Below are 21,847 nucleotides of genomic sequence, written 5' to 3' on the forward strand. Positions count from 1 at the left end.
ACAGATAATGTTCAGACTAGTCAAATTATTACTTACTCATATTTGCCAGAATTCCTGTTACTGCTACATGAGCACAGAAATATCTTAATATACCTTATTTTTTTTTAATAATCAAAGGATCTCAAGAACAAATTCACAAAGTGATGAAAAATCACCATACCTGTTGATATCCTTGAAGAAGTGTCTCTTGTTCCTGTATTTCTTTTTGAATTTCCTTCAATTTTTCTTCAGTGACGGGATCAGTTGTTTCTCCAAAATGTAACCATCTTTGCTTTTTGTTTGTTTCTTCAAAGCTACTTAACTTTGAGAAAATACAGACATTTTATTTAGGAAAGGAGAGGATAAAGTGAGAAAGGAGGAAGAAAAATGGAAAACTCGATGTGCACAGATCTAAAACTGTCCTATAACTACAATGTTATTAACACCAACTAAATCATTACAGTGTGATGTTTTGTGCTAATGGTTCTGGTGATGAAAGTAACTGAGAAATGCTACACGGTGCCATTCTCTGAATCTAGGCCTTCTATAGCAGTTCTTTCTGAAACTGTCTTCTTTGAAGGTCATAGTGAACTAAGGGATTTGTTTTCAAAAAAGACTGCTAACAGAAGAAAATTATCAAAATGAGTCAATTTAAATTTTGATTTTTTCCCCAGTGGCTTTGATTTAGGCTCTGTTGTGAGGAGGCAGTCTTGGGATCCATGTTCATATTTTATATAGCAAATACATCAAGTCAAATAGCTCCAGGAACAAAGGATGACAATGCATTTGCAGTGAGTACAAGTTCTTTTTAATCAATAAAAGGAGAAATATGACAATGTATCTAGTACCTTGGCTTGAAGAATGTAATTGTCTTGGTTCAGTTTGAAGAGTTCCTTTTCCTGTTGTCTCTTTAGTTCTTCCATCTTATTTTCCAGCTCTCTCTCTTTTTCTGAGAATGTAACTTTAATTTGCTCAATTAGGGCTTGTGCACCCCTCCATTTTTCCTCTGCTTCCTGAACTCTTTTAAACATAATAAACTCGGTCTCTTTGTTCTCACCACGGTATCCTGAAGAATCCTTTAAAGGTGAAGCATTACTTCATTATAGTATATTTACATAGTATATTTACTAGATTTGAACACAGGTGGTTAGGGAAAAAAAAAACCCACAATGAATAAAAATGACATGGTTAACGATGTCCTACCATATAAGGAAATCAGTAAATGTTTCAGTAAGATTAGAACATCATGCTTGATGCAAAATTTTCACTATTATTTAGTTTTAATATAATAAAACAAAAAAATTAACGAATGTGATTTTGAAATTCAATACCTACATTCTGAAACTGAAGACAGTAATCCGTTTCTGTAGAATCTTCAGCCTTCTTAGGAGTAGCCAGGCAACTTTCAGTTTTGGAAGCTGCTTTACCCAAAGCTGCAGATTTGATGACTTTTGTTCCAGAAAAGATTTCTAATTATTTTAAACAATGGACAGAAGCACCACAAATGCAAACAAAGTTGAATGTGTATTCAGCAATTATGTAACAGTAAGTACTAATACAATGAGAACACTAGGATAGAAGAGGATCTGGAAATTGGTTGAGGTCTAACACCGTTAACACAGCTGCTTCGCTGTGCTCAGAACTGCTGCCATAATCAACATTTCACTCAATTTGACAGAGAAAGCTAACTGACCCAAGATTCATGTCAAATGATAAATGGAGCAACAAAACAAAAAACAAAAAAACAAAAAAAGTAAGGAGAATGTGGACAGGGATAATTTCAGGTTCAGTAATTTTAAATAAACTCTTCTTTAAAACAGTCACAGATAGGACGCCTGCGTGGCTCAGTCGGTTAAGCACTGCCTTCAGCTCAGGTCAGGATGCCAGAGTTGTGGAATCGAGTCCCACATTGGGTTTGGGTTCCTTGCTCAGCGGGGAGCCTACTTCTCCCTCTCCCTTTGCCCCTTTGCTCATGTGCACGCACTCTCTCTCTCTCTCCCTCTCTCTCCGTCAAATAAATAAAACCTTAAAAAAAAAAAGTCATAGCAATAATAAGAATATCTAAGTGATGAATCAAAGAGAAGCTGATTAACTGTATGAGGCACTTTAGTTCAGATTAAGTGTGATTTCAGAGTACACTTTTCACAAATAATGTGTTTCAAGATATGGTATCAGTGGAATAATATAAATTGCATGGAAACTTTCTAACAGCTAGTCTAAATTTGACTTAAAAAATAAAATTATAGGGCGCCTGGGTGGCTCAGTGGGTTAAGCATCTGCCTTTGGCTTAGATCATGATCTCAGGGTCCTGGGATCTAGGCCCACATCGGGCTCCAGCCCCACATCAGGTTCCCTGCTCAGTGGGGAGTCTGCTGCTCCCTCTGCCCCTCTCCCTAACTTGTGCTCTTGTGTTCACTCTCTCTCAAATAAAATCTTAAAAAAAAAGAAACTTATTAGTCCAAAAATAAGAACGTAATAGCCAAAGAAAATTAATTTAAAATAAAAAGAAAAATAACCACACAGCAGATACTGCTAGTTGCCAATCTCATCCTCTTCTCTATTAATAGAAACCTCCCTATTAATCTGCTCTGGGCGGCAATGTACCAGTTGAAAATACTCATCTCCCTGGACTCTAGGAAACTGGGGGTGGCCATAAGAACAAAATTCAGGCTAATAAGATGAAAGCAAAAGTTTTGTAGGCTTCCAGAAAAGTCACAACTTTCCCGAAGAAGAAGTTGAGAATTAACTGGCATGGACCTTTTACCTTTCCTCCTGACTGGGCCTGGAGGCTGAAATAGCCACCTTGTTATAATGAAGATAAAAGTGACAGATAAAGGATTTTGTAGCAGGACAGAAGGGATCTGGTTCCTTGCACAGTGGCACCAGCTCTCAACCGCCTATTCCTGTCTTCTTTCATTTTTTTCATTCATTCATTCATTCATTCATTCATTTCCCTTCTTGTTGCATGAAAAAGAGAAACTCTTGAGTAAGCCCCAGCAGCTGGCTTCTTTTTCATCTTAGTCAGTGTTGATTCCAAGTGCATCCTCTAGACTTTCTATACACTAATCTCTATCTCACAAAGTCTGCTTGTCCGAGAACACAACCTGTGAAAAGTAACAGCCATCCCTAAGGAATTAAAATTCTGAATAAAACTAAAACTGTGCTGGGGGAATTTTACAATAAAAAGGGAGAAAAAATCACATTTAATATTCTAATGAAAAAAAGGAACTCAGTATAAAAATGGATAGTCAAGGTTTATACTGTACTTTAACATAAATTTTACTGTTTTATTTTCATTTTGGTAGTCACAAATACTGTAAAGTTTTGAAACAGGAAAAAATACTCATAATAATATTGTTGCTTTCCTCTCTCAACCTCCAAATCATGCCCCTTGTTTCTTTTCCACCCTCTGTGACATTATTTCTGTCTTCATTCTTGGTAATTTCAATACACTCACAGGGATCCCTTCAACCCTTGGCTCTTAGGTTCTTATACTTAACCTCTCTACTTCAGCTACTTACTTCTATTGGTACAGGCCTTTTCTTTACTAGAAACACAGTCACTCCTCATCTCAGTCTTAGGCATTTACTCTCTATCAATCCTATCTCCTATCCTATCTCCCACTTCATGCCCTTTGGTATTTGGAGTCCATCAATCCTTTAACCCAATGGTACCTCATAGATGGTTGATCCTACCCGTTTCATACCGTATTACACCCCTTGATGTCCTTCCTTCCTTATTCAACTTGAAGTCCACATACACCATTAGCTCCCTTCTCAGTTCATTGCACTCATTTGACAAAAACAACTCTTCTTGGCAAATTCAATTATACAAGTATCCAACCCCTGCAATCATGGAGCAAAATGTGGACATTCACACACACACACACACACACACACACACACAATTACATTGCCTGGTATCAATTTAAATCCATAATAACTAACTTCAAGAAGACTCTGCTGTGGGCAGTCTAGTCCTCCGGGATGGCTATTTCATACCTTCTCTTCTCTCCTCTAACACTTCTACTCCATCCTCAATGCCAGCTAATGATGTTATGTTTTATTTCTCAGAGAAGATGGAAGCAATCAGAAGAAATCATCCATATTCTTTCACCATTTCTACCCACCCATCAGTATCTGCACCGATGTCTTCCTCTCTCCCATCTGCTTGCCCAGATGAATTGTCCATGCCTCTGTCTAGAGCCAACCCTTTCAATGAACGCTGGATTCCATTGTAATTCCACATTGCTCTAGCAATTCTTCCCCTCTCACCATCATGAATCTACTTAAATCTTTCCAAAATGCGTTAACATACTATTAGGCATACTATTATTTCTACCATTAAAAAAAAGTAAACAAAAAGCTTTTCTTGACTCTACTTCTTATGCTGGCTACTATCCCCATTTTTTTTTCCTTTTACACTCTTTCCTCCTGGCCCATATTCAATTTTAACTCTCCCATTCCCTCCTATTCTATTTCAGCCCACCTTTTACAGCCCTATAACTATGGGAACTCTCCAGTTTACTGACGACCTCCTCCATGCTAAACTCAAAGGTCAGTTTCCAGTTTCCACTTTCCTTTCTCTCTCAGCAGCAACTGATAGATAAATTTTCCCTTCTTCACTTGGCTTTCAGGATCCCACATATTCAGGTTTCTTCCAATCTCACTCTCTTCTCTTTGCAGGTCACTCCTCTTCCCCCTGACTTCCTAAGGTTAGCATGCTCAGTTTGCTTTCCTTCTATAGCAATACTCACTCTCTTGACAACTTCTGTCAGTCCCATGACTTAAAAACCATATATATAGTGTTTTTTTTTAAAAAGATTTTATTTATTTCCAGAGAGTGGGAGGGAGAGAGTGAGCACACAAGTAGGGGGCGTGGCATGCAGAGGGAGAAGCAGGCTCCCCGCTGAGCAAGGAACCTGATGTGGAACTCGATCCCAGGACTCTGGGATCATGATCTGAGCCAAAGGCAGATACTTAACCAACTGAGACACCCAGGTGTCCCCCATCTATAATAGTTTTAACAATAACTCCTAAATCAGATCTGCAGTCCACACCTCCCTCTTGAACTCCAGACTTGACTATCTAATTGGTTCCTTGTCATCTCCACTTTCATGTAGAACAGTCATTTCAAAAATAAGAGAAAATAAGGCAATACAAAATGCTTTGTAGGAGAAGGAATTAGAGGTTCACAGTTTAAGAACAAGAGGAAAGGATGCCTGCATTCATCCTACTGAATCATATTCCTGTCTCTACAGAACAGAGATTATTCCTGTCTCTACCTCCTGCCGCTATTCTCCTCTACTCTGACATAAATCAGCCTTGGCTTTCCTTTCCATCTACGATGCACAGGTTGCTGCAGCAAACACACATACAAAGGCAGGACAGAGTCTTTAATGCCTAAAGAGTTTAAAATAGAGTCAAAGTGGTTCTGGATTTAATACTCTTAGGGAAAAGCAAGGAAAGACACTTGAAGCTAGAAATGCATTTTCCAGTGAGGACAGATCTCTTCACGACAACTATCACCATATAACAATGATGAACTGGTCACCTATTAAATTTAATCACAAAGGGAAGGACAAAATGCTTCTGGTGCCACTGCTCTCCCTTCCTTACTGGAATTTAAAGGCAGCAGAAATGTTAGTCTGATCTGAACATTTCTGCTGCTTCTAATAGCTGCATGGGCTTCTAAGTTGAAAAGTACCCTTTCCTACTGTCAATAAAAAATGACTGCATTAGGAAATAACGAACAGAGGCACTGCGATATATTAAAAATATGCATTATGTGCTACATAAAACATCCTGCCTGTATCAGTCTATACTGAACTAATATCCAAATAATCTCTATAATCAACCTTCACTTGTATTCATTTGTATTCGTTTTTGAATTTGTAGTTCTCTGGAAAACACCAGATACTCCAACATCAACCAGATGAGGAAGAGTTTGATTCTCTATTCACTTCCCATACTTTATGAGTGTCATTCAGGAAAGCTCAGAGCCAATGACCAAAATCCTGTAAACAAAATCTTTCAGAATGGGATATCCTATCTAAAGATGAATTCTTTCCTATGAACATAAAAGTTCACAGAAGGAGAGAAATAAGGAAAGTAGAGAAGTAAAGTTAAATAACACATCATACGCACAGAACTCTACTATGAAAAGAGCATATAATTACCTTTTTTCCTAGCTTGATTTGAAGTGGGAATAGATCTCGAGTTTTTGCTTTTCATAATGTCCTTTGAAGTTTTTTTTTCAAGAGTAGAAAAAGTCTTGAATGGTGAACTGGGTTGGCCATAGCCTGAGCTCCTAACTGATGAATATAATCCACTCTGGGGTTTCCTCTTAAGTAATGGAGGTGCACTTTTGGCCTTCTTGTATGGCACCTGTTTACCAGTTATAGCCCCTTCTTCTCCAGAAGTGAGTTGTCTAAAATTCTGCATACAAAAAGTAGCAACTTTTTAGGACTTAAATAAACTTCAACTATAGCTGTAAATGAAGATTTAACAGATGACAGAAGTGATTACTAAATAATAGTTTAGTTACATAGTGATTACTAAATAATAGTTTGTAGAAGGCAAACCACTACACATTAAAATTCTCAAAGCCTAACTCGTCAGAATTTTAGTATTTTGAAGCACATCTTCAAAGTCAGGAGTAAAACAAAACAAAATAATAGAACAAAATAAGCTTGCTAGAATGCAAGAAGTTTAATTACTAAAATACAGCAGAGAACAGGAAAGCATATATTTTGAAATAACATAAAATTTTATCTTTTTTTCTCCAGAATTCTCAAGATAAAAATTTACCAATACCCTGTCGTATTCCACAAAAACCTGGAGATGTTTTATGGTAAACACGAACCTAAAACCATAAAATAAAACTAGAATATAGATCAAAGAAACAATAAATCAGAATAGATCAAGAACAGAAGAAAAAGAAATGGTGAAGTATAACTTTCTCAACAGCTGCTAATAGCATTTATATAAAATGTCAACTTGCCTACTTTTGCAGAATATACAGTACTGGAAAGATTAATTAAAAAGCACTAGAATGATGAATAGACTTTATTTTCTTGTGCCACTCAAATTCTGGACTATGCTTATTAAAAACAAATGAAGAAAGTAAAGAATGGCTTCCAAAGGAAAGCTAATGCTATAGTGGTATTTTAAAATTTAGGGACTATGGGATGTTGTAATAAATCCTGCTCACAAATATCCAGGATCTATACGGAGGTTAGTATGTAATCAGTCCCGTTAACTTAACAAGTACCAAGTACCTACTTATCAACAGTATTTATATAACTTCATTTATCAATATTTCGAATCAACTTGGATTATGAACACTTACTTTATTTATTTTGTCTTCCTGAAGCAATAGCGAAGGACCAACAGATAGTTTTTTCCTCAAAATATCAAGATACATTTTATCTATATGTTCTTCTGTAGTATTTACTCCTGGATGGCCATTTTCTATACTTTTATTTGTTGTCTTTTGTAAAACCACATTCTCTTCATTTCTGTCAAAAAATTGGTTTGCATTTCGTGGCTCTTGAGAGATAATATTTGGGTTCATCTTAAGGGGTAAAGGGCTAACAAATCCAGTTTCTTTTCTATCAGCCAGTTTCTTATAGCTATAAAACAAAACAGAATGAACCCTAGGTGACTCCTCAAATATCAGTTATATATACATATACCATACATATCACAGGTATTTACACACACAATATGTAAGAAATATATTTTAATATGTATATTATTTATATATAATATTAAATACATTTAATATTTAATATAACTATTCAAATTAGGTCATTCATGTTAAATACATTATTTGTAATTCTGGTTAGTAGAGTATACTCATATAGTGTCCTGTATCTCTTTAAATTTCAGGTAATATAATTTAATGCAGTATAAAATAAGAGATTACAATGGATGACTCTGAGACATACTTCAAAGGAATAACAAACCAAGCAAGACTGAGATTGCTTTTGTGTAAGAAGAAGTAAAAAATGAGTTTTTTTTTTTTTAAGATTTTGTTTATTTATTTGATAGACAGAAATCACAAGTAGGCAGAGGCAGGCAGAGGGGGAGGGGAAAGCAGGCTCCCTGCTGAGCACCAAGCCTGATGTGGGCTCAATTCCAGGACCCTGAGATCATGACCTGAGCTGAAGGCAGAGGCTTAACCTACTGAGCCACCTAGGTGCGCCAAAAAATGAATTTCTAATGAACTTCATGTATTTAATCTTTTATCCATAATATCAAGTCAGCAGGAAAAACATTTTACATACTTTGAGAAGAAACTAAAGAAATAATAATATATGGCAATGAGAAATATATTATAAAGCATATATTTCATCACAGTATAGGAAAAATTTTAAAGTAAGACAGGAAAATCACTAGTATCTTGAAATAAAATCATTTCTGTGGTTTAAAACACAATGTAATATTTCAGACTATTCAATTTTTAAAATAGAGAAAATATCCCTTAAGGAAATGTTCTAAATGTGGTTAGGTATCAGTAAAGCATAGGGGCTCCAAAAAAATGGCTATTATTTCCTTACTTTCTTCCTTCCTTCCTTTTTAAAGATTCTATTTATTTATCTGACAGACAGCTGGAGAGCACAAGTAAACAGAGCAGCAGGCAAGAGAGAAGCAGGCTTCCTGACAAGCAGGGAGCCCGAAGCGGGACTCAATCCCAGGACCCTGGGATCATGACCTGAGCCGAAGGCAGATGCTTAACCAAATGAGCCAGCCAGGTGCTCTGGATATTGTGATTTTCAAACTGAGTAATCATGGTCCATTACATCATTTAATTTTATAATTAAAAAAATTTCATTTATAAAATCAAGTTTAAGAGGCCACTATTTTCTTGTAAGATAGATTGGCTTCTTGGTAATTATTAGACCTTTCTAAAGTACTTAGAATCATCAGAAAATATAATAATTCTTTCCTTCTTCAGGTAGCAGAATCTGGCTAGAAGTTCATCAAAGCTGTCTCCTGTTCTTCCTGCATACTAACTAAACTACATTTCCTGGCCTCCCTGAATCTAGCTGGGCCCAGTTACTAGTTCTTGCCTTTAGAATGCTGAATGCTGTGGTGACAAGAACCTAAGATCTGTGTCACTGGCTTAGTAGCTGGGTTTTGGATGACAAGGAAAATGATACTGGAAGCTGAAGAAGAGGCAACCTATGTTTTACAATGACAAAACATTTACCGAATGGTCACCTACAACGGTTTATAAGGCAGATCACATGGCTACTGAGTCTGAGGTATTAAGAAAAATGGCAGGAGAGTTTCTAAGTGCTAGCTACTATTGGCTACTTTTGACAAGATAGTAAAAGAAAGATATAAACTCGAGATAAAAAAGGGTCTGTTTGTAAGAAAAAAAATCAAAGAGAACAGAGAGAGTCTAGAAACTCAGTGCCTCTGCGGTTCACTCTCTGTGAACCTAACAGTAGGATTCAGCACTGAAAAATGCTATGAAAAACCAGGATTTCCAGAGACTTCTCAGTTGAAAAGAGTGACTCAGTCCTTTGACAAAGATCATATTAAAGGAATCCTCTTCACACTTAAGATTATTGTTCCCCAAAATATATAGATAGCTGCAAATGAATTGAGAGGGGGAGGAAAAAAGGAGGACAAAAAAGCAAAGACTTTAAGCAGATCTAAAACCTCTGTCTACCAAACCGACTTTAAATGTAGTTACTGGCACATGGGACTGACTGGAAACTAACAGATCAGAAGCCTACTAAACTTTCTTAAAGAACTGTAATGACAAAGAAACTACAACTATGTTTAAAAAACAAACAGTAAAAGCCAGAGACTTGTTTGGGAGCCTTAAAATCATCTGCAGGTAGGAAGTGGACTAAGAAAGGAATACATCCTCTATCATGCGCATAGGGTGCCCACAGAGCCTATTTCAGTTGTGGCCAAGAGTTTAAAGTGGGTTTCAAGGCTGCATTACTGACTGCTGTATTTTCCTCACATTTTTCCCTTCTGAACAGGAGTATTTGTTGCAGCTTCACTATTATATATTGGGTGGGAGTGACGAAGTAGAGAACTTACGTTTTTAATTCACTGACTAGTAGACAGCGAGAAGCCACATTCAAACCTGGTGAAGACTGTACTTCACCTGAAAATCCTGGCCTTTGAGATGGACACAGTTCTGAATGGGCCTTTGGGCTGTTTGCTTTAGGGAGGGGATAGTCGGTACTTGTGTGAAGAAGAGTAAAATGGATATTTAGCTATTGGTAGATTCTGGTAGATTCTAAATGCCTATCAGACTCATTTATTTTTCTTTCTAAGCATACAACCAAATCCCATTTCCCAGCCTCTTGGACCCTACAAGCTAGATGTGTTGGTTCTTAACAACAGAATGTGAATAGAAGTGATATAATGCTTCTGTGTTGAGGGAGTTAAAAGGAATTTGCTATCAACTGCTTTCCTTTCTTTATCAACTGGTTGGATAAGACCAGGGCAACCTTAAAATCATGTGTTGATGAGAAAGCAGCCCAGGTCCCAAATGACTATGTGGAGAAGAATCCTATCCCAACCCTATGGACACACACGGGATTATGATGTGAACAAAAAGTACATTTTTGATGATGTTTAGCTACTAAAATTTTAATAATCCTAGTAGTTAGGATTATATACTCAACAGTTTACTGAAGAGTTTTCAGGTATACACTGAAGTTTATACTATTGACATTTCTGTAATGATTGTTATGCCTTTAATGTAAGTATACTTGCTTGTTTAGACTTGAAACCTAAATGAAAAAATCTCTATTTAGAATTCACATTAGTAAAATGATTCCACCTATGCCAACAAAGACATAAGATGTGTAAGCAATCTCTTCATTAACACAAACACAGCCCCCAAATAGCAGTAAGTGAGGATAATCAGCTCTTTAAAACATACTAACTGGGCTCCTGGGTGGCTCAGTGGGTTAAAGCCTCTGCCTTTGGCTCAGATCATGATCCCAGGGTCCTGGGATCGAGTCCCAAACTGGGCTCTCTGCTCAGCAGGGAGCCTGCTTCTCCCTCTCTTTCTGCCTGCCTCTCTGCCTACTTGTGATCTCTGTCAAATAAATAAACAATATCTTAGAAAAAGAAAGAAATAAACAAAAATCCATACTAACTAGTGCTGCAGATCAATAGAAGAATACTAGACTCAGCATTTCAGCACATGGCCTTAGCCTAAGCTTCACTGCCTCGTTGTCTCTGTACAAACGTAGAAACAGGATGAGAAAGCACAAGTGAATTTACAAAGTGAGGATGTAGTAGAAGGAGGGACTCACACTGTGTCTGCTGAAAACACAAATGAACGAATGAACACATGAAGGAATAACAGGCTTCTCACAGAAATATTTCATGGCAATCAAAGATCTGACAGTGTAGGTTAAGCACACAGATTTCTTGTGTTTCCTGGCTAGAATCATAGGATCTTGAGCAATTTCTCTCACTTTTTTTTTGGTGGGATAGGAGGAGGAGCAGAGGGAATGGGAGAGAGAATCTCAAGCAGACTTTATGCCCAGCGTGGAGCCCAACGCCAGGCTCCACCTCACCACCCTGAGATCATGACCTGAGCCAAAATCAAGAGTTGGGTGCTTAACTGATTGAGCCACCCAGATGCCCCATTTGACTTCATTAAGCCTCAGTTTTCTTATCTATGAAATGGAGACTGTAATAAAATATAGCTCACAGAGTTGCTGTGAGAGTAAATGAAACCTGCACAGAACTCTAACCCCCAGTAAGTGTGTGGTAGAAACGTTAGCTACTATCACCATCACAGCCTCCACTGCCATCTTCTGGTTCCTGGGATAGCTCCACCACTAAACTGGTTCACCCGTTTCATCACTTGAATGGTGTAGATAAAGAGGCCTGACCACTTTGTTATAAGGATCACATGATATGATGGCTGTAACACAAATGCAAAGTTACTGTGATGTGCTACTCTGTGTGCTGCAGAATGACAGTGAGGTCCCACAAGTTTCCATTAAAATGTACTGAAGCCTGCTGCTCTGGTGGCCAAAACACTTACCCTGTAATATGACGGTTGGTCAGTGACTAAGTACAAAACTCAGTGGTTTATAAAGAAGCAAATCTAGGATGCATACAGCATAAAATTCATGGTCTCTCTCACTGGTCAAATCAACTGCCCCGAGCTATTTAAAGCTGAAAGGATTTTAATTTTCAGACTACTTAAAAAAATGGCATTTTTTTTTTTAGTCACATCTATTTAAAAAACATTTTTAAAATTTTAGCACTGGAAGAATTTTGTAAACTAAGAACTACTAAGAAGAAGAGAGCACTGACTCACAGGTAGACTCATATAAGCTACTTATTAATCATTCACTAGGAAGGAATATGTAGAAGAAATGACTCTAATGTCTCCAGTTAACAAAACAATAAACAAACAATGGAATGGCACAATCCATTCCATAAAACCTCATACCTGACAGGTTGTAAATCAAAACCACTGCCACCAAAAGAATCTATTCGGATAGGTTTCATCAGCTCCTCTACCGTGGGCAGATCTAAGAGGAAAAAAAGTTAAAAGAGCAATCCAAAAAATCATGTGAATTTGCTAATTTAATGTCTAATGCCACTAAGATTACATTTTTTTTCTGACAGAGTTAACAAAATGGCATATACAATAAACCCAGTTTCCCACTATAAAGTTACCTGTACCAAGAAAATCTCCTTTGATTTATATTTTGAAATATATCTATATCTATTAATGTATCTAACTATATCAGTATCAAAAATATGTGTATAGGTGTGTCCATAAATGCACACATATTTGTTAAATATATTTTAGCTGATTCCAAAATACTGTTCTCTACTTAAAAAATAACTTTAGTATACACACGAGGAAAAGCATAAAATAAATGTGAAAACACTTAGGTGATTTCTGAAATTGGCCAAAGCACACTGAAGGAGGAATTGAAATTTTATCCCATATTCACAACTATAGTGAAACCACTGATTCCCAAAATCCATTTTAACAAACCCTTTAAGGTTAAATTCAGGGACTGAGAAACAGTCCCTACGGCAAACCGCACTGAAATTATACCTCACTAGAGACTGTTCGGAGAGGGTCTCAAATTAACTTTTACCAGATTCTGTAGTAGAGATGTTTTTAAGGGACTCTTCATTTTCTTGAGGATAATCTTTCACTGAACTCTTGATATTTTCCATGGCATTACTCTCAGTTCTTTGCTCATCTGCATCTCCCAAAGAATGGGCTACATGACAATAAGCCTGATGGAGAGCTTCAATGTCACTATTGCTTTGTCCGTAAGAAACACCTGTTGGAATAAATGTCATCTCCGGTATAATCATACAAATACATGAAAGATATAAAACACCAATATCATCCCTTAATGTGTCTGGAATGGAGAATGAGGCTGGTGGGACAACAGCAACATTACACAGTTAGGTATGAACCTTGCTGATATGCAGCTATAGCTTAACAGCACAAAATCAGGGCAGGCTCAATAACTCTTTAGCAAGTTGAGATGTGTCCTGACACAGGAAGAGTAAATAAACTCTGACTCCCCTAGCTATTGCCTTCTCTTCCTACCACCTATAACCAAGCCCATTACACTGGATAGAACTATACCCCAATTTCCTAAGCTGACAAAATCTTTCAAGGATTCTGTCTCCCTTACCACTACTCTCTCTCTCTCTCACTCTTGCCTTCTGTCTCTGCTTCCCAGTGCCACCAAGTATCCTGTAGTCTGCATTCCTTCTTCTGAAATTCACTCCTCTAATTTTGTGACCCAGTATGTGTTCCAATACTCTGTAATGCTACTAAGTCAAAAGCAATTTTCTAATAGTCAAATCTAGCCATCTTTAATTCTCTCCAACCCTGTGGCTCATCTCCATCTTCACTCTTCTTTTTTAAACTATTTATTTTTGAGCTCACTGATTTCATCAAGATCCTTAGCTCAACTATTACCCATATGATTGTGATACCCAAATCTATGTTTTTGTCTTTACCTCTTCTCTGAATATTAAACTTTTGAACAGACATCTATACTATTCTGTAATTAAATAAAATCTAACATGTCCCCAACTGAATTAATTATACTCCCCAATAAAACTTGTTCTACTATAAGTATTTTAGCTAATGGCATCACTGTTCACCTAGTCATCTAAAACAGAATACCTGATGTCATGGTTCACTCTTCCTTCCCTAATAACCTTCTCCTCCTCCCACCAAAAAATAATCTGAAGACTCTAATGACAATAATGATTTAAAAATTTATAGGTATTTTTCTTATTTGTCTTGAACCTTTCATTACTAACACTGGAATTTTCAAAATTAGAGAAAAAGATAAAAGTCACAGAAGAGTAGCAAAAAAGAGAAATGAGTTGAGTAGTCTCCCTTTCTGTTAATACCCAGGATTAATTAGTTAATGCTTAAGAATAAAATAGTAGCTATAGCCTCATCAATAAATGGCTGACTTCTCTGCCTTTTACATGACAAAGAGAGGATTCTATGTAGTTATTTAATATATTAGTACAAGTCCAAAGCTCCCTAATTTTTCTACTTTAGGGCATCCAGAAGTGTCAAATCCTACACTGCACAGACAAGGATCTGGCTGTGAAGCAATACTGTCCTCCTGTGAATGATCCACTCATACAGCCATAGCACAAAATGGTACCTGCCCAGGGAAGAAATGAAAATAAGCAAAAGGCTGGGTCTGGCCCTCGTTTGTTCAGTCACCATCCCTTCTAATACCATAAAGCACCAAGAACTTCTAAAGGGATACCTTTTTAAAAAGATGATCTTTGATAATATATCACCTAAACTGAGGTTGCTTAGTATTTAAAGAAACATTATATATTTAAAAAAACACCACAAAACAACCATCTGATTTTTCGGTTCTTAAATGAAGTTCACACGCTGATTTGAAGACTACCAAGTGTATGTTTCAAATAGCAGGTAAACTCAATACCCCACAGCTAATGAGTATTTATAGTGTATGCCTTCAAGTTTTTTATTATATTTTCTACAATTAACAGAGGATTGCTATAAATAATAGTGAAATACTGCTTATTGAGTATTAACAATATACTAGGCATTATACATTATTGGAGTTGACCAGCACAAGGCCTCATTTAAAAGATGAGGAAACAGGCTTAGAGGCATTAAGTGTCCATTGTCAAATAGCTGATAACTAGCAAAGCTGGGACTATGAGTCCAAAGCTATATATGACAATCAGATCACACTTACTATCTTCCAGTAATAACAATCAAATTATTTCAGAGTCAAGAGCATTTAAGAAATAAAGCCAGAAGGAACCCTCCTACACTGCTGGTGGGAATGCAAGCTGGTGTAGCCACTCTGGGAAACAGTATGGAGCTTCCTCAGAAAGTTGAAAATAGAGCTATGCTATGACCCAGCAATCGCACTACTGGGTATTTATTTACCTAAAAATACAAATGTAGTGATCCAAAGGGGCACGTGCATCCGACTCTTTATAGCAGCAATGTCCACAACAGCCAAACTACAGAAAGAATCTAGATGTCTAGCAACAGAAGAATGGATAAAGAAGATGTGGTATGTATGTATGTGTGTATATGTATATGTACATATATGTACACACACACACACACAGGAATACGATGCAGCCATAAAAAACTGAAATCCTGCCATTTGCAATGACGTGGATGGAACTAGAGGATATTATGCTACACGAAATAAATCAATCAGAGAAAGACAATTATCATATAATCTCTCTGATATGAGGAATCTGAGAGACAAGGCAAGGGGCTGTGGGGGGTAGGGAGGGAGAAACAAACTGAGGGTTGCTGGCAGTTGGGGGGAGAGGGAGACGGTGGCTTGGTGATGGACACTGGGGAGAGTATGTGCTATGGGGAGTGCTATGAATTGTGTAAGACTGATGATTCACAGACCTGTACCCCTGGGGCAAATAATACATTATATGTTAATTTTAAAAAAGGGTGAGGGAAGAAGGAGAAAAAAATAGGGCCAGAAAAACTACAGCTTTATATAACTGCTCGAATCATCTCTATAAAAGAGTTTTTTCAATATATTTTTTTTTCTTATAACCTATGGCAATGGTTTTCATACTGTATTTTAATTTTACAAAATCATGGGTTCTACAGATGTTTGAGTGAAATTTCATCTTAAATCATGCTTTAAGGGGTGCCTGGTGGCTCAGTGGGTTAAAGCCTCTGCCTTCAGCTCTGGCCATGATCCCAGGGTCCTGGGATGGAGCCCCACATTGGGCTTTCTGCTCAGCAGGGATCCTGCTTCCCTTCCTCTCTCACTCTCTCTCTCTCTCTGCCTACTTGTGATCTCTGTCAAATAAATAAATAAAATATTTTTAAAACAAAGAAATAAATAAATCGTGCTTTAAAACATAAAAATAGAAATTAATCTGCAACTCAACTGTGTCATTTAGGTTACTATAATATTTTGAAAACCATAAGAGTGGTAACTTCTGCCTCCTGCTTTGTTTTCATGCACATCTTTGAACGCAGCTTCTCTGACCATCCTGTATGTATATGAATTTCCTATAAATGTATCACTGATTAGAAAAGCTGGAACTCTGTACTGGTCTTTTACAAGAATTCGTGTTGGCTGACTGAAAACTGTGCACGTAGGGTGACTATCATAGCACACACGTGATGTGTACTTGAACAGCAGTAAGACTGAAGAACATGTGCTCAGCACATGCTTTCATCCCGCAAACATTCAACGGGGTAATAACAAGTAAATGAATAACATGACTTGATGGGAAAATTCTGCTGTAATTTTTTTACTTTTATAGTTACATTTTTAAATGCAAGTGGATGAAACAAGACAGTGGTGACTTGTGGAACAGCAGCGACTAGAAACAAGATCTTGAGTGGACTTTGTGGTTTTGGTCATGCTTTGTTTTTTGCTCTGGTTGCTGGTTTCATGGGTATGTTCAGGATATGAAAATGCATCAGGCTGCACTACTGTGATACATGAACTTTCTGTGGGTATATTATACTTCAATAAAAAAGTAAGAAGAAATAAAAAATAAAATAAAAATAAAATGCAAGCAGATGTTTAGAGTTGGTTAGTGATTTATCATTTCTGCTGCTCTTTTGTTCCAAGTGTCTGGATTGGTTTAATTGACCACACTGGCCAATTGAGACCTCCAAAGCAAGCTGGTTAAAAAGTTCTCAACTATTTATGTAGTAAAGCAAGATCATTTTAATATTATACAGCAAAAATAAAATACACAAACATATAAGAAGTCTGATGGTGATACAAGAATATAACAAATGTCTAAAACTTCGGATTTTAAAAGTTTCAAAAGACCATTATGGTTCTCGCCAACTTTACAAGTAAATGTAATAAATGTAAATGTTTATATTTATACTGATAAAATACCATATTTATCTACACAGAGAGTACTACATGAGATTTCATTTGGAGGTAAGGATTCCACTGCTTTAACAGATTGAAAAAGCATTATCTTAAAGATCTTTATAACCTTTTGTAAAGTTTAGACAGTCCAAGGCATTTTGGAATTTTGGAATGTGATTCTGCTTTCTCCTACATAGAGGGAACAATGGAAAAGCAAAGTCAGTCTGAAATCTCATTTCTCCTACATGTTCCAAATTTAACCAAATACTCTGGAGGGGCAGAGAAAATTAATTAATATTCACCTATAGTACTACAGTATGTAGCATTTTTCATTCATTAACAAGTCTTTATTAAAAATACACTTTACTTGACCTACTAGCATTTAGTGTCACCAAGGAAAGTTCAGATTATTTAAATTGTTAATAACAGGAAAAAATGTGGGATTAAAATTTTATTGTTGGGCTGCCTGGATGGCTCAGTTAAGCATCTGACTCTTGATTTCAGCTTAAGTCATGATCTCAGGGTCTTGAGATGGAGCCCCACACTGAGCTCTGCACTGCGCACAGAGGCTGCTTAAGATTCTCTCTCTCGGGACGCCTGGGTGGCTCAGTTGGGTAAGCAGCTGCCTTCGGCTCAGGTCATGATCCCAGCGTCCTGGGATCGAGTCCCACATTGGGCCTCTTGCTCAGCAGGGAGCCTGCTTCTCCCTCTGCCTCTGCCTGCCATTCTGTCTGTCTGTGCTCGCTCTCTCCCCCTCTCTCTCTCTGATAAATAAATAAAATCTTTAAAAAAAAAAAAAGATTCTCTCTCTCCATCTCCCTCAGCAGCCCCCCACCAAAAACTTTTTTTAATGTTGATATGGTAGTTATATATTATTATATATTATAGGTATTTCTCTAGAAATAAAGTCAACTAGTCTTAAATCATTACATATTTAGAGAATAGCCAGTTTTCTACCTTTACCTGTTCCTGTCATTTCATTATCAGCCATTTCTGGCAGGGCCTCTGGCTTAGCTGCTCGATCTTGATCATCAAGGTTGACATCTGCAACAGAGTCTAAGGAATCAAGAAGCACCACTAGAATGATATGTAAAAAAAAAAAAAAAAAAAAAAAAAAAAATTAGAGGAAAAGGAGAAATTTATATGGTTCCTTCAATTTAAGACTTAAATCAAATACAAGCTATATAAAAACAACAGTAAATATTTCCAGGTAAGGAGCATATAATCATATATATGTAATAACCATGATTACATTAACATGCATAACTATGCAGATATACAGGTCAAATGAATGTACATTTACATGTGGAATGCAAAGGGCCTGTGAAAAATAACAAAAAAGAAATATTCTCCCCCCCTCAACTTTACTGAGGTATAGTTGACAATTAAAAACTGTATATATTTAAGGTATACAATTCGATGTTTTCGTATGTGTACACACTGTGAAATACTGACTACGATCAAGCTAATTAACATATCCATTATCCTACCTTTTAGTTAGGTGTCTTTTGTGTATATGTGTGGTGAGAACACACATTTCCCCTCTTAACCAAATGTCAAGTATATAATATTGTTAACTATAACCATATTGTTGTCCATTAGCTCTAAGAACTTAATTATCTTGTATAACTGAAACTTTGTACTCCTTAACCAACATCTCCCCAAATCCCCCTCCCCTAGTCCCTGGTAACCATCATTCTACTCTCTCGTTTCTACAAGGTTAACATTTTTAGATAACACATATGAGTGAGCTCATGCATGGGTAACAAGATTAATACTATCTTGGTCACAACTCCTGCCATAAGTGTTCGATGACCTAAAACCTTCCTGAGCGTAGCAGCCAACCAACATTCTTTCCTTTTCAACCACATCCTTAAATACACTCTTGGGGCATAGCATCCTTGATCTGCCCTAGAGATAGGACTATGACCTACATGTATTCTTAAACATTCTTCCCTTATGTGGTCCCTCAGCAGTACTCCCAGCCTCTAAGGCTATACAGAAGTCCGAAGAGAGGTGGGGTTACAGAGATCTGTACATCTTATGGTGCACAAAACGTGTTTCTGCCTGTAAGTTCCCTTAATAATCCATTCATTGTCAAGATGGACTTGTTAGCCTTTTCCTTCAGCCTTAGGACTCCTTTGGCCTTTCAAGTTTGATTTGCATATACCTTCCTTTCACAGAACAAAGCTGTATCTGTCTTTCTGCATCTGGCTTACTTCACTTAGCATGATGTCCTCCACAATGTAATGTTATATGTACTACATTTTCTTTTTTTTTTTTTTTTTTTTTTTTTTTAATTTTTTATTTTTTATAAACATATATTTTTATCCCCAGGGGTACAGGTCTGTGAATCACCAGGTTTACACACTTCACAGCACTCACCAAATCACATACCCTCCCCAATGTCCATAATCCCACCCCCTTCTCCCAAACCCCCTCCCCCCGGCAACCCTCAGTTTGTTGTGAGATTAAGAGTCACTTATGGTTTGTGTCCCTCACAATCCCATCTTGTTTCATTTATTCTTCTACCCACTTAAGCCTCCATGTTGCATCACCACTTCCTCATATCAGGGAGATCATATGATAGTTGTCTTTCTCTGCTTGACTTATTTCGCTAAGCATGATACGCTCTAGTTCCATCCACGTTGTTGCAAATGGCAATGTACTACATTTTCTTTATCATTCATCTGTCAATGGCATTTAGGTTGTATACATATCTTGGCTATTGTAAATAATACTTCAGTGAACACAGGAGTACAGATATCTCTTTGAAATATATATCCAGAAGTGGGATTACTAAATCACAAGGTAGTTCCATTTTAAATTGTTTTTAGAAACCTCCATATGGTTTTCCATAGTGGTTGCACCCATTTTACATTCCATCAACAGTGTACAAAAGTTTCCTTCTCTCCATGTCCTCACAAACATGTTTTTTTTTTTTTTTTAACTTTTTGATAAAAAGCCAATCTGACAGGAAGGGGATATCTCATTTGATATGCATTTCCTGATTAGTGAAGTAAAGCATCTTTACATGTGTTTGTTGGCCATTAGTATGTCTTCTTTTGAAAAATGTCTATTTAGGTCTTATGCTCAGTATTAATTGGGTTACCTTATCTTTGCTATTGAGTTGCATAAGTTCTTTATGTATTTTGGATATCAACTCCTTATCAGAAATACAGTTTACAAATATTTTCTCCAATCTATAGGTTGCCCTTTCACCCTTTTCATTGTTTCCTTTACTAGACAGCATTTTAGTTTGATGCAATTCCATTTGTCTATTTTTACTTTTGTTGCCTGTGTTTTGGGGTCATATTTAAAAAATTATTCCCTACTGCAATGCCAAGAGGTTTTCCCCCTATGTTTTCTTCTAGTTATTTTACAGCTTCAGGTTTTATATTTAAGTCTTTGGTCCATCCTGGGTTTGTATGTGGGTTGAGATAAGGGTCTAACGTCATTCTTCTTCATGTGTCTCATTTTTTAATATCATATACAGGCATAGCTCAGAGATACTGCACATTTAATTCCAGATCACTGAAATAAAACAAATATTGCAATAAAGCCAGTCAGGTTTTTTTTTTTTTTTTTTTTGGTTTCTCAGTGCATGTAAAAGCTATATTTACATTAAAGTGTTGTCTATTAGGTGTGCAATAGCATTACACCTATGATAGTATCCACACCTCAGTTTAAAAATACTTTATTGCTAAAAAATACCAACTATCACCTGAGTTTTCAGCAGGTTGTAATCTTTTTGCTGTTGGAGTCTTTCCTCAATGTTGATGGCTGCTGCCGGATAAAAGTGGTGGTTGCTGAATGTGGGAGTGGCTGTAACACTTTCTTAGAGTAGGACAATGAAGCTTCTTACGTCAATTGGCTCTTCCTTTCACAAATGACTTCTCTGTAGTATTCAATGCTGCTTGATAGCATTTTACCCACAGAATTTCTTTCAAAATTGGGAGTTGCTCCTCTCAAACCTTGCTGCTTGCTTTATCAACTAAGCTTACAGAATATTCTAGATCCTCAGTTGTCATTTCAACAAACTTCATGGAATCTTCACCAGGAGATTCCATTTCAAGAAACCATTTTCCTTGCTCATCCATAAGAGACTCATCCTTTCAAGTTTGACCATAAGGTTGCAGTAATTCAGTCCCATCTTCACACTCCATTTCTAATTTTAGTTCTCTCTCGCTATTTCTATCACATCTGCAGTTACTTCCCCCACTAAAATCTTGAACCCCTCCAAGTCATTCATGTGGGCTGGAATCAACTTCTTCCAAACTCCTGTTCATGTTGATATTTTAACATCTTCCTGTAAATTATGAATGTTCTTAACGACATCCAGAATGGTGAATCCTTTCCACAAGGTTTCAATTTACTTAACCCAGATCCATCAGAGGAATCATTATCTAGCACAATGAAATAGATTTCTTAAATAATAAGACTTGAAACTCAAAATTACTCTGATCCATGGGGTGCAGAATGGATGTT

At 36.8% G+C, this 21,847-nt stretch overlaps 1 protein-coding gene across 1 annotated transcript in view; it reads right to left on the bottom strand.

The window, feature by feature from the left end:
* The window catches only part of CEP162 (centrosomal protein 162), a 100,704-nt gene that overhangs the window by 44,272 nt on the left and 34,585 nt on the right, over positions 1-21,847 (bottom strand). The window contains exons 9-16 of the mRNA XM_059401012.1: positions 18,323-18,436; positions 13,100-13,291; positions 12,436-12,517; positions 7,330-7,612; positions 6,158-6,416; positions 1,315-1,448; positions 828-1,055; positions 161-301 (exon numbers count right to left, since the gene is read on the bottom strand). Coding sequence (XP_059256995.1) covers positions 161-301; positions 828-1,055; positions 1,315-1,448; positions 6,158-6,416; positions 7,330-7,612; positions 12,436-12,517; positions 13,100-13,291; positions 18,323-18,436 — 1,433 coding nt within the window. The remainder of the gene's footprint in view (positions 1-160; positions 302-827; positions 1,056-1,314; positions 1,449-6,157; positions 6,417-7,329; positions 7,613-12,435; positions 12,518-13,099; positions 13,292-18,322; positions 18,437-21,847) is intronic.

Source organism: Mustela nigripes, chromosome 5 (assembly GCF_022355385.1).
Source record: "Mustela nigripes isolate SB6536 chromosome 5, MUSNIG.SB6536, whole genome shotgun sequence".
NCBI classification, from domain to species: Eukaryota; Metazoa; Chordata; class Mammalia; order Carnivora; family Mustelidae; genus Mustela; species Mustela nigripes.